The sequence below is a fragment of the Salmo salar genome, chromosome 01, assembly GCF_965601325.2.
Source record: "Salmo salar chromosome 01, fSalSal1, whole genome shotgun sequence".
In the NCBI taxonomy this organism is placed as follows: Eukaryota; Metazoa; Chordata; class Actinopteri; order Salmoniformes; family Salmonidae; genus Salmo; species Salmo salar.
Genome location: NC_138291.1, coordinates 148,261,684 through 148,279,139, shown reverse-complemented (window position 1 = coordinate 148,279,139; position 17,456 = coordinate 148,261,684). Strand labels below are relative to the sequence as shown.

Sequence of the window (17,456 nt, the reverse complement as noted above, 5' to 3'; positions counted from 1 at the left end):
ATAAATTGCAGTGTCTGTACTGTGAGACGCCCAAGACAACGCTACAGGGAGACAAGACGGAGAGCTGATCGTCCTCTCAGTGGCAGACCACGTGTAATAACACCTGCACAGGATCGGTACATCCGAACATCACACCTGCGGGACAGGTACAGGATGGCAACAACAACTGCCTGAGTTACACCAGGAATGCACAATCCCTCCATCAGTGCTCAGACTGTCTGCAATAGTCTGAGAGAGGCTGGACTGAGGGCTTGTAGGCCTGTTGTAAGGCAGGTTTTCACCAGACATCACCGGCAACATCGTCGCCTATGGGCACAAACCCACCGTCGCTGGGTCAGACAGGACTGGCAAAAAGTGCTCTTCACTGACAAGTCGCGGTTTTGTCTCACCAGGGGTGATGGTCGGAATCGAGTTTATCATCGAAGGAATGAGCGTTACACCGAGGCCTGTACTCTGGAGCGGGATCGATTTGGAGGTGGAGGGTCCGTCATGGTCTGGCGCGGTGTGTCACAGCATCATCGGACTGAGCTTGTTGTCATTGCAGGCAATCTCAACACTGTGCGTTACAGGGAAGACATCCTCCTCCCTCGTGTGGTACCCTTCCTGCAGGCTCATCCTGACATGACCCACCAGCATGACAATGCCACTAGCCATACTGCTCGTTCTGTGCATGATTTCCTGCAAGACAGGAATGTTAGTGTTCTGCCATGGCCAGCGAAGAGCCCGGATCTCAATCACATTGAGCCCGTCTGGGACCTGTTGGATCGGAGGGTGAGGGCTAGGGCCATTCCCCCCAGAAATGTCCGGGAACTTGCAGGTGCCTTGGTGGAAAAGTGGGGTAACATCTCACAGCAAGAACTGGCAAATCTGGTGCAGTCCATGAGGAGGAGATGCACTGCAGTACTTAATGCAGCTGGTGGCCACACCAGATACTGACTGTTACTTTTGATTTTGACGCCCCTTTGTTCAGGGACACATTATTCCATTTCTGTTAGTCACACGTCTGTGGAACTTGTTCAGTTTATGTCTCAGTTATTGAATCTTGTTATGTTCATACAAATAGTTACACATGTTTGCTGAAAATAAACACAGCTGACAGTGAGAGGACGTTTCTTTTTTTGCTGAGTTTATGTTGGTCTGATGTTTATAAGGAGGAGAATCCAGATGCAGCACTTTGAGTATTTGTAAAATTATCCCTGCCAGTTGTTGACAAACAGGCACTTGTGAGAACTATTAGAGCTCCCTGGATCAATGATGAATTGAACAATTGTATGGTTCAAAGAAAAGATGCAACAAAAATGTGACAAATATGTCAGGCTGCTCAGCTGATGTCTCAGTCTCAAGGCTTAAAAATCCTTCTTTAACCTGTCTCCTCCCCTTCATCTACACTGGATTTAACAAGTGACATCAATAAGGGATTATAGTTTAATGTTTAACTGTTATATTTATTTTTAAATGTATTCAAATTGAATGTCCTTGTCTATAACTGTTCTGTACTTTGTTGTGTATGTTTTATGTGGACCCCAGGAAGAGTAGCTGCTGCATGTGCAGTAGCTAATGGGTATCCTAATAAACAAAACACACACACACACACACACACACACACACACACACACACACACACACACACACACACACACACACACACACACACACACACACACACACACACACACACACACACAGAGCCTGTGCACTGCTGGCATCTCTGCTAATTAAAGGTCATTCAGTCAGTGTGGTGCCAAAAGAAAACCAAAAGAAACCGTTTCCCCAGTTTCCCATGGCCTCCAGGTCTCAGTATTTTACAGTATAGTAGGTAGAAAACTCCAGAATTGTTGTGGAACTAATGAGTTTCAATAGAAAAATACGTTCATAAGACCACTGCCTTTTATTCCCTCGGTTACGCTGTCAAACAACCACATTGTTACAATGCCTGGAGCAGGCGTCCAATCCACTTTGCTTTGTGTTTTCTTTTGTCCTCAGAAAATGACTGAAGGGAACAAACAACTTGGAGCCTTTCAGGATTTCCGTGTTTTCTGGTAGCAAGAATTAGCATAGAATGGTGTTTTGATGTTCGACAGAGGCTTTAGATGTGGCTAGAGCAGAAAGAGAGAAGGAGAGGGAGAGAGAGCGAGAGAAGGGGTGGGGGCAGAGGGAGCTCTCTGTGGTGGTCTAAGGCGAGCCGTATGCCTGTGCTGGTGGAGACCGTCACGACCGTGGAATCCGTCACGACCATGAAACCATAGAACCACAACAGAACGTAACAGGTGGCTTAGTCACGGATAGGGAAAGACATCTTTTATGGTTGTCAGGTTGGTTTAAGACGGTCCAGGCTGAGACGGGGCCATGTGTGACCCAGAGGAGGATGGCTGGGTGTGGGCTGATGGATGCCACTGTGGCTGTCAGTGGGGTGAGGAGGTACACATGGATCCAAGGCTCCTGGTGCTGAATTGATCTTGCCTCCAATCTTGGATGTACACTGAACTGTCAGGGAGGGCACTGGGTTCCTGTTTCACACTTACATGAGTACACACACACAGATAAACTTACACATGTGCACAACTCCACCCATAGTAAATACACAGAAATGCTTTTCAACTCTGTACTGCTGCAGCTCCTAATGGGATCTCACTACATTGTTATCTACTGGGCCGACCCTCAACTTCTGTTAGTACTGGGCGTCGTACATCAGAGAGACATGTTTGTGGAGTGGTTGTGAAGTGGGATGGAAATGACATAGATCACCACTGTGGCCTGACTTCCTGACTCCTCAGCCCTGCTGATGACGGCTAATGGGAGCCTACAGTTAGTTTAGCACTCAGCGAAGTGTCAAGTGCCTAATTTCATCTCAATGTTGTGGTTAACCTTCAGTCTTAAATCTCGTAATCACCCTTTCAGAGGAAATTGCAATTGGATAACTGACTGTGTGTGTGTTCCCCAGTGAGCATGACGTGGGGGAGGATGACATCTACGACTGTGTTCCCTGTGAGGACGATGGAGATGACATCTACGAGGACATCATCAAGGTGGAAGTTCGACAACCCATGGTAAGAGCTTTGTGTTTGTGTAATTCTCTGCTTGTCTCTCGATCTGTGTACGTGTGTGTGTGTGTGCGTGTGTTTGTGTAATTCTCTGCTTGTCTCTCGATCTGTGTACGTGTGCGTGTGTGCGTGTAATTCTCTACTTGTCTCTCTATCTGTATACGTGGGTGTGTGTCCTCTCTGATGCTTTCTATCTGTCGGTGTGTGTTCTGTCCTGCGCTGCTCACCTCTTATGTTTTTCCATTCCTTACGCTGCAGATCAGATACATGCAGGTAAGTGTCCTGACTCACCGATCTGTCATCCAGCTCTGACATGTCCCCACAACACCCTTCCCCTCAGATGACCACACTATTAGATCAATGGCCTACAGCACAGGTCAAGGGAATCCCCATCTGCCCCTGTGTGTGTGTGACTCACCATAACGTCAACATATCACCATCAACACCATGACATTGCCACTACATGACATCATCAAAAGCAGCCAGATCAAACCCCAATACAGCCTTCCTCAGATCCTATGTCAGTTCTGTACCTGTGCTCTCCAGCACGCCTGATTGTTTTCTGATACCCAGCTGGATCTGGGCCTCTGAGTCTAATTGACTCTGGTTTGACTTGATTATCCCCCTGTTGTATTATCAGAACTGCTTATAACCTTCAGTTCTGTTCCAGATGACACAATAGAATTAATACTCCTCTCAACACAACAACCAAGACTGCTGACAGCCGCAGCCACCCAGACAATTATGACGGAGATGATGTCAGAGGTTTTGGCAGGGGCGTTCTATCCGACTGTTACAGTCGCAGATGTAATTTTTTTCACACGTCTCTAACTTTTGCATTGCATTGTAATTCACTGATCCGATGCTGCTGGGCTAGCCAGCTTTCCCCTCCTCAGCACCCCCCCCCCCCCCCCCCAGCCGTGGGCCCCATGAGATGCTGGCCTCCCTTTGTTTGTTTTCCCTGTCATCGTCATATCCCCCTCTCTAATGGCGGGCCTGTTTGTGCTTGTAAATGAATCTGGATGCGGTGGGCGGGGTGTTTGCCTTGGCTGGTCCACCCTCCCCAGCCCCGCTCTGCTCTGCACTGGCCACAGATGTTACCGAAGATACAGAGCTGCAGACACAGATGTTCATTAGCACTTGCCCGTGAGCAAGCCAGCCGGCACTCAACTCGTATAAATCCCCCAGTTCTAGCGTTTATGTCACCGTTTCCCACAACACGGCCAATCGGCTTGCGTTACACGACCGGGTCCCAGCAATTACAGTTAATCAAAAGTATCATATTCTATTGGGTCATGTTGGAGTGATGAGTGAGAATTGGGCTCAGTTCATTAAAAGCACTCATCAAATTCCCATTGAGTGGTTTGGATGCAGTGCTGCAGGGCCTCTGGGTGTTGCTGGGCTCTGTTCTGGAATCCCCCTGTCTGGTAATGTTGACAGTCACAGCTCCCTATTGGCATCGGGTACTGTACGTTGATGAATGTAACTCAAAGGGAAAAATATATATTTTATATTTGAGATTTTTCAAAGTAACCACCCCTAGCCTTGATGACAGCTTTGCACACTCTTGGCATTCTCTCAACTAGCTTCACCTGGAATGCTTTTTCAACAGTCTTGAAGGAGTTCCCACATATGCTGAGCACTTGTTGGCTGCTTTTCCTTCACTCTGCACTCCAACTCATCCCAAACCATCTCAATTGGGTTAAGGTCGGGTGATTGTGGAGCCCAGACCATCTGATGCAGCACTCCATCACTCTCCTTCTTGGTCAAATAACCCTTACACAGCCTGGAGGTCCTGTTGAAAAACAAACGCTAGTCCCACTAAGCGCAAACCAGATGGGATGGTGTATTGCTGCAGAATGCTGTGGTAGCGATGCTGATTAAGTGTGCCTTGAATTCTAAATAAATCACAGACAATGTCACCAGCAAAGCACCATCACACCTCCTCCTCCATGCTTAACGGTGGAAACCACACATGCGGAGATCATACGTTCCCCTACTCTGCGTCTCACAAAGACATGGCGGTTGGAACCAAAAATTTCAAATTTGGACTCATCAAACCAAAGGACAGATTTCCACTGGTCTAATGTCCATTGCTCGTGTTTCTTGGCCCAAGCAAGTCTCTTCTTCTTATTGCTGTCCTTTTGTAGTGTTTTCTTTGCAGCAATTAGACCATGAAGGCCTGATTCACACAGTCTCCTTTGAACAGTCGATGTTGAGATGTGGGGGTCTTCCCTGTGGCTCAGTTGGTAGAGCATGGTGTTTGCAACGCCAGCATGGTATGTGTAATGCCAGGGTTGTGGGTTCGATTCCCACGGGGGGCCAGTACAAAAAAAAATATGAAATGTATGTATTCACTACTGTAAGTCGCTCTGGATAAGAGCATCTGCTAAATGACTAAAATGTAAAAATGTAAATGTCTGTTACTTGAACTCTGTGAAGCATTTATTTGGGCTGCAATCTGAGGCTGGTAACGCTAATGAACTTATCCTCTGCAGCAGAGGTAACTCTGGATCTTCCTTTCCTGTGGCGGTCCTCATGAGAGCCAGTTTCATCATAGTGCTTGATAGTTTTTGCGACTGCACTTGAGGAAACTTTCAAAGTTCTTGACATTTTCCGCATTGACTGACCTTCATGTCTAAAAGTAATGATGGACTGTCATTTCTCTTTGCTTATTTGAGCTGTTCTTGTCATAATATGGACTTGGTCTTTTACCAAATAGGGCTATCTTCTGTATACCACCTCTATCTTGTCACAACACAACTGATTGGCTCAAATGCATTAAGAAGGAAATAAATTCCACAAATTAACTTTTAACAAGGCACACCTTTTAATTGAAATGCATTCCAGGTGACTACCTCATGAAGCTGGTTGAGACAATGCCAAAAGTGTACAAAGCTGTCATCAAGGCAAAGGGTGGATACTTTGAAGAAACTCAAATATAAAATCTATTTAGATTTGTTAACACTTTTTTGGTTACTACATAATTCCTTATGTGTTATTTCCAGTGGTAGAAAAAGTACCCAATTGTCATACTTGAATAAAAGTATAGATACCTTAATAGAAAGCTACTCAAGTAAAAGTGAAAGTCACCCAGTAAAATACTACTTGAGTGAAAGTCAAAAATTATTTGGTTTAAAATGTACTTAAGTATCAAAAGTAAAGGTATAAATCATTTCAAATTCCTTATATTAAGCAAAACCATTTTCTTGTTTTTAAAATGTATGGATAGCCAGGGTCACGCTCTAACACTCACACATTATTTACAAAAGATGCATTTCTGTTTAGTGAGTCCGCCACACCATAGGCAGTAGGGATGACCATGTGTTCTCTTGAAACGTGTGTGAATTTCTAAATGTTCCTCTCTTGCTAAGCATTCAAAATGTAACGAGTACTTTGGGTTGTCAGGGAAAATTTATGGAGTAAAGAGTACAATATTTACTTTTGGAATGTAGTAAAATTGTAAAATTAAAATTGTCAAAAATATAAAAAGTAAAGTACAGATACCCAAAAAAACGACTTAAGTGGTACTTTAAAGTATTTTTACTTAAGTACTTTACATCACTGGTTATTTCATAGTTTTGATGTCTACAATGTAGAAAATAGTTAAAATAAGCAGCGTGTACAGTATTTATACAGTATAGTTTTATAACATGCATCAAGCCATATGATTGGTAATAATGACCTTGCATGCCTAAATAACATGTTTGACACCCATCATTAGACAATCAGACACATGAACAGCCTTGTCAGGGATGTGTAATGATATAATGACATCCCAGCATCACTTTTCCTGTCGTTAATTACCTCCACAGAAAATGGGCATGACAGAAGACGACAAGAGAAACTGCTGCTTAGTGGAGATCCAGGAGACTGAGGCCAAGTACTACAAGACGCTGGAGGACATTGAGAAGGTGGGTGAGGGACTTAGCTATGGAAAAGTGTATGTGTGTGTGTACTTGTGTTTATGTACGTACATGTATCTGCGTATGTGTGTGTGTGTGCAGTGGGTGGCTGGCTGGCAGTGTTGGATGTAGCTCGCTGCTAGGGTAGGTGTGTTTTGTCACGTCTCCTGTGTCAGGCCTCAGGCAGGGAGCGGTGTGGAAATGTCAGCTATTGGCAGGTTCATTGGAGAGGACAAATGTCTGTGGAGCAGATCGATAGGCTTATTATTGGCACAGTCCCATGGGAAGAGACTGATCTCCAAGGCTCTATGTGTAAACAGACACACACACACACACACACACACAATTCACCTATGGTTGTAAATGATGTCTCCATGATGAAAAAGAGATTATTCTCAATTTGATGGACAGTTAGACATGATCCACTCCACTGGATACATTAGACTAAGGGTGTGTTTGTGTTTGCTGAGCCAGACAAACATGCAATTAAACCAGAATCACCTTATAATCAGAGGAGTCGTTTGAGCTTGATTGAGTTGAGGTTAATAAAGCCATCATATCTTCATTACATTTTAATGGATCTATTTGTTATCATTAAGATTATGTAATGTGACAAGCATACAATACCATTACTCAAACAACAGGGAAGGTTTGTGCCAGTGAACATAATCAGTGGTTGGTACTCACAGCACGTCATGGGCACTTCAAACAAATGGGTACATGTGTATACAAGATAATGATTAAGCTACTAACACTGAGCAGCAACACCTTACAGTGAAACCTATTTCATGATCGATTTTCCTGGGCGCCCCCAGCGCATGCTATTGGATTGAACTGCTGTTTAATATACAACTTAATACTACTACCGATTTGGTTACAATGTCAACAGGTTCAGTCAATGATGTTTGTACTTTAGGTCCTACTGTATATTGCCATGCAAGTTCTTTTAACTTCTCAATTGTGCTGTTTTGGTATTCTACAGAATTATATGATCCCTTTGAAGCAAGTTCTCAGTCCACCAGACATGGAGTCCATCTTTGTAAATCTCGAGGTGAGTACTGATGAGTGTAATACTAGTGTCAGTGTGGAGCTGATGGAGGTGATGGAGGTGACGTGTTAGTGTGACCCATGCTGACTATGGTTGTGTTGTACCCCATACAGGATGTGATTAAAGTCCACTTTGCTCTGCTGAGGGCCATCGACCTCAACATGGTGAGCGGAGGCAACGGTCTGGGGAAGATCTTCGTAGACTTCAAGGAAAGGTTAGTGACCTCGGGAGCTGTGTGTATGTGTGCGTGCATGTTTGAGATAGTATTCCGTGTGTGGCCCTGCGTGCATGCAGTTGGATTTAGATGCAGGATTTCAGGATAACGCAGAGGATAGATGGGATTATTAAAGATGGCGCCGGAGGGTAGGGCTGCCATCTTATCGGCTCTTAACCAACCATGCTATTTTATTATTTTTTTCACGTTGTTCGTGACTTGTTTTGTACATAATGTTGCTGCTACCGTCTCTTATGAACGAAAATAGCTTTTGAACTTCAGGACTGGGATTACTCACCTTAAATTAGATGAGGAGTTCTTCTTCAATGAGTCGGATGCCAGGGATATATACTACGGACACCCGACCAGGCCCAGATCCCTGTGATTCACTGGAAAAGGAAATGTACAGTCGTGGCCAAAAGTTTTGAGAATGACACAAATATTAATTTCCACAAAGTTTGCTGCTTCAGTGTCTTTAGATATTTTTGTCAGATGTTACTATGGAATACTGAAGTATAATTACAAGCATTTCATAAGTGTCAAAGGCTTTTATTGACAATTACATGAAGTTGATGCAGAGTCAATATTTGCAGTGTTGACCCTTCTTTTTCAAGACCTCAGCAATCCGCTCTGGCATGCTGTCAATTAACTTCTGGGCCACATCCAGACTGATGGCAGCCCGTTCTTGAATAATCAATGCTTGGAGTTTGTCAGAATTTGTGGGTTTTTGTTTATCCACCCGCCTCTTGAGGATTGACCACAAGTTCTCAATGGGATTAAGGTCTGGGGAGTTTCCTGGCCATGGACCCAAAATTTCAATGTTTTGTTCCCTGAGCCACTTAGTTATCACTTTTGCCTTATGGCAAGGTGCTCCATCATGCTGGAAAAGGCATTGTTCATCACCAAACTGTTCCTGGATGGTTGGGAGAAGTTGCTCTCGGAGGATGTGTTGGTACCATTCTTTATTCATGGGTGTGTTCTTAGGCAGAATTGTGAGTGAGCCCACTCCCTTGGCTGAGAAGCAACCCCACACATGAATGGTCTCAGGATGCTTTACTGTTGGCATGACACAGGACTGATGGTAGCGCTCACCTTGTCTTCTCCGGACAATCTTTCTTCCGGATGCCCCAAAAGAATCGGAAATGGGGATTCATCAGAGAAAATGACTTTACCCCAGTCCTCAGCAGTCCAGTCCCTGTACCTTTTGCAGAATATCAGTCTGTCCCTGATGTTCTTCCTGGAGAGAAGTGGCTTCTTTGCTGCCCTTCTTGACACCAGGCCATCCTTCAGAAGTCTTCACCTCACTGTGCGTGCAGATGCACTCACACCTGCATGCTGCCATTCCTGAGCAAGCTCTTTACTGGTGGTGCCCCGATCCCGCAGTTGAATCAACTGTAGGAGATGGTCCTGGCACTTGCTGGACTTTCTTGGGCGCCCTGAAGCCTTCTTCACAACAATTGAACCGCTCTCCTTGAAGTTCTTGATGATCTGATAAATGGTTGATTTAGGTGCAATCTTACTGGCAGCAATGTCCTTGCCTGTGAAGCCCTTTTTGTGCAAAGCAATGATGACGGCATGTGTTTCCTTGCAGGTAACCATGGTTGACAGAGGAAGAACAATGATTCCAACCACCACCCTCCTTTTGAAGCTTCCAGTCTGTTATTCGAACTCAATCAGCATGACAGTGTGATCTCCAGCCTTGTCCTCGTCAACACTCACGCCTGTGTTAATGAGAGAATCACTGACGTGATGTCAGCTGGTCCTTTTGTGGCAGGGCTGAAATGCAGTGTAAATGTTTTTGGGGGATTCAGTTCATTTGCATGGCAAAGAGGGACTTTGCAATTCATTGCAATTCATCTGATCACTCTTCATAACATTCTGGAGTATATGCAAATTGCCATCATACAAACTGAGGCAGCAGACTTTGTGAAAATTAATATTTGTGTCATTCTCAAAACTTTTGGCCGTGACTGTAGGTTTCGCAGAAATAGATCAGGTGACGAGTGGCTAATCTGCCCTTGCCTCTTTTCTGCTAGCTAACGTTTAATCGCTGGAAAATAAATGGGACGAACTGAAAGCACGTATATCCTACCAACGGGACCTTAAAAACGGTAATATCTTATGTTTCACCGAGTTGTGACTGAATGATGACATTAAGAACATACAGCTGGCGGGTTATGCACTCTATCGGCAGGACAGAACAGCAGCCTCTGGTAAGAAACGGGGCGGGGGCCTATGCATATTTGTAAACAATAGCTGGTGCACGATATCTAAGAAAGTCTCAGGGTTTTGCTCGCCGGAGGTAGAGTATCTCATGATAAGCTGTAGACCACACTATCTACCTAGAGACTTTTCATCTGTAATTTTCTTAGCTGTCTACATACCACCACAGACCGAGGCTGGCACTAAAACCACACTCAATGAGCTGTATTACGCCATAAGCAAACAGGGAAACGCTCATCCAGAGGCGGCGCTCCTAGTGGCCGAGGACTTTAATGCAGGGTAACTTAAATCAGTTTTACCTCATTTCTATCAGCATGGTAGATGTGCAACCAAAGGGAAAACAATTCTAGACCACCTTTACTCCACACACAGAGACGTGTACAAAGCTTACCCTCAACCCTCCATTTGGCAAATGTGACCATAACTCTATCCTCCTGATTCCTGCTTACAAGCAAAAATTAACCAGTGACTCTGTTGCCATGACGTTTCCCTCTTTGGACACAATGAGCACCATCCCCCTACCTCTGCACCATCCCCTTCTCTCTCTCCTACACTCAGGCTACTGTGGTCAGAGAGGTCATAAATTCCTGGAGGAGATCCTCTCCTCATGGCCAGGCAGTATAGAGCGAGAGTGTGTTTCATAGAGAGAACAAAGGAATTTCTTCCACCTCACAGAAATGGAGAACTGAACGATATTCATGTTCTGGAGAACGTATAAAAGATCGGTGAAGAATCCAGCTATGAGCTGGTCCGTTTGGTACAATTTTGTAAAACTCATGAGAGACAATACAGCCACATTACCATAACCATGTTTATAGAAAAGTCTCAGTTATGAGGCTTACATTTAATGGTTGAATTAAATAAATGAGTAAAGACGAAACTATTTGTGAAATTATGTAATGTGATTTCAGACTGTTTAACCTCTCTGGGGTATGTGGGATGCTAGCGTCCCACCTGCGGGACACACTATTCAACAGCCAGTGAAATAGCAGGGCGCCAAATTCAAAACAACAAAAATCTCATAATTCAAATTTCTCAAACATACAACTATTATATCCCATTTGAAAGATAATCTTCTCGTTAATCCAACCACATTGTCCGATTTCAAAAAGGCTTTACGGCAAAAGCATAACATTAGATTATGTTAGGACAGCGCCTAGACAAGAAAAACCACACAGCCATTTTCCAAGCAAGGAGAGGCGTCACAAAAAACAGAAATACAGCTAAAATTAATCACTAACCTTTGATGATCTTCATCAGATGGCACTCATAGGACTTTATGTTACACAATACATGTATGTTTTGCTCGATAAAGTTCATATTTATATCCAAAAACCCAATTTTTACATTGGCGTGTAATGTTCAGAAATGTTTTGCCTCCCAAAACTTTGGGGAATGAGCACATCAATTTACAGAAATACTTATCATAAGCGTTGATAAAATATTCAACTGTTATTCAAGGAATTATAGATACACTTCTCCTTAATGCAACCGCTGTGTCAGATTTCAAAAAAAGCTTTACGGCGAAAGCAAATTTTGCAATAATCTGAGTACAGCGCTCAGATATCAAAACAAGCCATACAGATACCTGCCATTTTGGAGTCAACAGAAATGAGAAAAATGACATTATAAATATTCACTTACCTTTGATGATCTTCATCGGAATGCACTCCCAGGAATCCCAGTTCCAGAATAAATGTTTGTTTTGTTCGATAAAGTTCATCTTTATGTCCAAATACCTCCATTTTGTTCGCACGTGCAGTCGAGTAATCCAAATCCACTGTGCTCGCGCAGTGAGTTCAGACAAAAAGTCAAAAAAGTTATATTACAGTTCGTAGAAACATGTCAAACGATGTATAGAATCAATCTTTAGGATGTTTTTATCATAAATCTTCCATAATATTCCAACCGGACGATTCCTTTGTCTGAAACGAAATGAAAAGGAACACAGCTAATTCTCACGTGTGTGCGCACGATTGAGCTCATGTCATTTTCTCAGTCATCTGAGTCCAATGGCTCTTATTCTCTCCCTATTCACAGTAGAAGCATGAAACAACGTTCTAAAGACTGTTGACATCTAGTGGAAGCCTTAGGAAGTGCAAAATGACCCCATTGACACTGTATACTGGATAGGGAATCACTTGAAAAACTACAAACCTCAGATTTCCACACTTCCTGGTTGTATTTTGTCTCAGGTTTTTGCCTGCCATATGAGTTCTGTTATACTCACAGATATCATTCAAACAGTTTCAGAAATGTCAGAGTGTTTTCTATCCAAATCTACTAATAATATGCATATCCTACCTTCTGGGCCTGAGAAGCAGGCAGTTTACTACGGGCACGCTTTTCATCCGGAAGTCAAAATACTGCCCGCTAACACCGATGAAGTTAATGAAGGAAACTCCAATTCCCTTTGGAGTTTAACTAAATCAGAGGACCACCCATGAGCACAGTTATGGTCTGGTGTCATGGGACATGCCCTTTTCTGCTCTTCCGAATAAAACCCCCACCCGGGTTTTCTATCACCAGACCGAGCTTACCTCAATTACGAGAGGGCTAAGGGTTGAGACCAGACCAGCTTACCTCAATAATGAGAGGGCTTAGGTTTGAGACCAGACCAGTACCTCTATCACAGAGGGAAATAAGGGTTTGAGTAGATTGCTGAATCTTTTAACCATCCCACGTGGTTAAACTCTTAGACTATCAATACCGACAGAATAAGTGCAAGTCTTTGATATTAATTACTAGTCTGCAGCTAGGAATTCGGTATCATTGAACGCGAAGACCGACAACCGCCGAAACATCTATTCTATAACGACATGAATGAGTGTTACTCTGAACTATCCATTCTAACCATGGCAGAGAGAGAGCGAGGGGTGGACAAACTCTCCAACAGAAACAAACTTTTCAACAGAGATCCCGACGACACACTGAGTGTAAATATGTATATTGATTGCAATTATTCCCGATTGAGTGAGCGTTCATGTGCAAAGGATTAGCATTTCAATTGTTATAATTATCAACTCTAGTGTCTTATCTCAGCCAACCCCCACTTCCCTTTTTGTCCACCAAGCCGCGATACCGGTTTATCCCACTAGGGAAACTCCGCTATCATTTCCTTGTAAATATCTACTGTTTGTTTATGCATTTCTGTGAATTACTTAGTTAGTAAATAAATTATTTAAAACAATTGATGTAATGATGACTCATAGTGAAGACTGGGTTCGTGCAGATAACCAACGATTTACGACGTTTTGGAATAAGACTAACGTGAGGTAAATAATAATTCATTAATTCGAAGACTAATTGATCAGATATTAAAATATCTGAAAGTTATATTAAGAAAATTGTAACTTTGTAATCTGAATATTTTGCTTGCTGCCCCGACTTCCTAGTTAATTACAGTTACATGATTAATCAGTTTAATTGCGTAATAATAATTACAGAGAATTTTTGATAAAGATAAGTCTTTAGTTTTAATGATGCCAAAGACACGACACTGTCTATAAAAAAGTGATCAGATGAAGCAGATGCTAAACTACAGGACTGTTTTGCTAGCACAGACTGGAAAATGTTCTGGGGTTCTTCCGATGGCTTTGAGGAGTACACCACATCAGTCACTGGCTTTATCAATAAGTGCGTTGAGGACGTTGTCCCCACAGTGACTGTATATACATACCCCAACCAGAAGCCATGGATTACAGGCAACATTCACACTGAGCTAAAGGGTTGAGCTGCTGCTTTCAAGGAGCGGGACTCTAACCCAGAAGCTTATAAGAAATCCCGCTATGCCCTCCGACGAACCATCAAACAGGCAAAGCGTCAATATAGGACTAAGATTGAATCGTACTACACTGCTCCGAAGCTCTTCGGATGTGACAGGGCTTGCAAACTATTACAGACTACAAAGGGAAGCACAGCAGAGAGCTGCCCAGTGACACAAGCCTACCAGACGAGCTAAATATCTTATATACTCACTTCGAGGCAAGGAGCACGCCCCCATTCTCATCGATGCGGCTGTAGTGGAGCAAGTTGAGAGCATCAAGTTCCTTGGTGTCCACATCACCAACAACCTAACATGGTCCAAGCACAGCAAGACAGTTGTGAAGATGGCACAACAAAACCTATTCCCCTTCAGGAGACTGAAAAGATTTGGCATGGGTTCTCAGGTCCTCAAAAGGTTTTACAGCTGCACCATCAAGAGCATCCTGACGGGTTGCATCACTGCCTGGTATGGCAACTGCTCGGCCTCCGACCGCAAGGCACTACAGAGGGTAGTGCGTACGGCCCAGTACATTTACATTACATTTTAGTCATTTAGCAGACGCTCTTATCCAGAGCGACTTACAGTAGTGAATGCATACATTTCATACAATTTCATACATTTTTTTCTGTGCTGGCCCCCCGTGGGAATCGAACCCACAACCCTGGCGTTGCAAACACCATGCTCTACCAACTGAGCTACAGGGAAGGCTGTACATCACCGGGGCCAAGCTTCCTGCCATCCAGGACCTCTATACCAGGCGGTGTCAGAGGAAGGCCCTAAAAATTGTCAAAGATTCCAGCCACCCTAGTCATAGATTGTTCTCTCTGCTACCGCATGGCAAGCGGTACCGGAGCGCCAAGTCTAGGTCCAAGAGGCTTCTAAACAGCTTCTACCCCCAAGCCATAAGACTCCTGAACAGCTAATCAAATGGCTACCCAGACACTGCCCCCCCCCCCCCACGCTGCTGCTACTCACTGTTATTATCAATGCATAGCCATTTTAATAACTCTACCTACATGTATATAATTACTTCAATTACATCGACACCGGTGCCCTCTGCACATTGACTCTGTACTGGTTCCCCCTGTGTATAGCCTCACTATTGTTATTTTACTGCTGCTCTTTAATTATTTGTTATTCTTATCTTTTCTTAAAACTGCATTGTTGGTTAAGGGCTTGTAAGTAAGCATTTCACTGTTGTATTCGGCACATGTGACAAATAAAATTTGATTTGATTAGTGTTAAACAGAATGGATCAATTAAAACTCACATAAGCAAAGAGCTTACTGCGTCTGTAACACTGTTATAATGATAATAAACAATTACTAGTTTAGAGAGCACGCTCTAAATGTTCTGAAATGGATTCCTGTAATCTACTAGGGATTCATGAAAACACATTAGTGTATAGAAGAGAAGGCGGTCAGAGCTGTTGAACACCCCAGCTGCAGTACAGTACTGTGGGTGATGATTTGCATGCGTTTGGAGTGGTTATGTGCTTCTCGATGTGCTGCGCTACTTTACTCTTTAGGCAATGGTAATGATAGGCCTGGTCTGGTAATGACAGGATACAGCCACGACAGCCCTCCTCCAGGAATGTTAGTCCTGATTCAGCCTCATTTTAGGATTCACATGGAGCTGGAGCCAAACCTCGTAAAAATATATTTGTGTGTGAGTGAACGCGTGCTTGTGTTAATCTGTGTATGAGCATGTTTGTGTTTACACTGTGGATGGTGATCTGATTATAGTACATAACTGGTAAGGGGGGGGGGGTGTATGCTTGCGTCCTATCCCCCCATTTCAAACAGACCGCAGCGGCGCTACATAGTTTGTTTGTCAGAGAGATAATTGGCTCGTTGCAGGGCTGCTTGGGGGACCTGGAGAGCTGCATCACACAGAGCTAGCGTGACAGCAACGTCACTCTCTATCCCAATCGCTCCCTCACCTCTTCCCCAACCACAAAGTCCCCCCTCCACACTCCCTGTGTTTATCTAACAGCCACTGCTGATCTGATTGAGCTATCCTTATATCTCTTCAACTCTCTCTCACTAGGCTAAAGCATGCTTAGCCCTTACTGTACCATGGACTTTAATACACCTACTGCACAACTACCCTACAACCAGAGCGCAGCAAGGGCTTTTAGGTCACTGCACATCTCCTAGTTATGGCCCGTGGCCTAATCATGTGCCACCACATGGTCTGCCAGCTGATGCTACTACAGCTCAGGCTTTAACATGACTATGATGGGTAGGATTAGAGTTGTGACTTGAAGAATGTTGAACTTCCCTGCACTGCAATACGCTAAAAAGCTATTTCCTCCCACCTTCCCATCATCAGAGCATTGAAAGATGTCAACGACAGGGAATGTAAATATTTACCTTCTGTGACATTCTGCTGAATGCGGAACAGGAGGGTGTTTTGGGCAAAGCTGCCTTTGGTATTCAGGAGATGATTGACACACCACCTCCCTTTGTTTCATTATGGGTGGCTCTCTAACCAGTAACAGAGCCCAGTGACTAGGGGATTTGGCAACACTCAGATGGATCCGTTCTCATCAAAGCCCCTCGTCGGTTGGTAGGGAGGACCCGGCTTCATTTAATTAATGTTGTTATCTCCGCTTGTAAGTCCCATTGACCTTTGCAACAATACACCAGCTTTTTCGTCTCTTTGAAAAATGAATGAAAAGCTTTTCATGTTGTCATTGCTGCGTCCAGTGAATGCCATGCTGAAAATGTCAGTGTGGCTAATGGCACCTTTTCTAAAACGTGTTAAGACTTGATGACAGTTTTGAATGTACTTTAGAGGAAATCCCTATCATGATAAATTGACTGAATTATCACGATAACAATAGATTGAACAATAAGCTTAACATTATTGTGCACCGCCGTTATTTTTAAAACTATTACTACTACTCATTTAAATGTTGTAGGTGTCAATCGTCCCATCAACAATCAACCAACCGTATTATTCATTTCAAACTTCACATTTCTCTAGTAGAACCCTATAGGTTATTTATTGTAATGAACGATATCACCAAGATAAGTGGTCGGTTTGGTTGGTGTTGATCATTTTTGTCCCAGCTCTAGGAAGGCAGACTCTGCTGATTCACCATACATTACATAGGAGGGCTTGCCACTTTCCCAAACTCCAAACTCATTTCCGGAGTAATCCGCACCCCTGATAACCCTGTAATATGTACTTAGAGACCAGCAGAGAGCTGTTGTACCAGAGGGCTCCCCCTGCATTCCCTTCCATTTGCTGT

General features: G+C 43.7%; 1 protein-coding gene across 10 annotated transcripts in view; it reads left to right on the top strand.

The window, feature by feature from the left end:
• LOC106565324 (guanine nucleotide exchange factor VAV2) overlaps positions 1-17,456 on the top strand; it is a 216,728-nt gene that overhangs the window by 170,048 nt on the left and 29,224 nt on the right. For 7 of the 10 annotated variants that reach the window (XM_082955330.1, XM_082955327.1, XM_082955328.1 and 4 more), the window contains exons 5-9: positions 2,942-3,047; positions 3,300-3,314; positions 6,857-6,955; positions 7,929-7,997; positions 8,108-8,208. In XM_082955330.1, coding sequence (XP_082811456.1) covers positions 2,942-3,047; positions 3,300-3,314; positions 6,857-6,955; positions 7,929-7,997; positions 8,108-8,208 — 390 coding nt within the window. The remainder of the gene's footprint in view (positions 1-2,941; positions 3,048-3,299; positions 3,315-6,856; positions 6,956-7,928; positions 7,998-8,107; positions 8,209-17,456) is intronic. The other 3 variants (XM_082955329.1, XM_082955326.1, XM_014132380.3) reach the window with 1 other exon arrangement.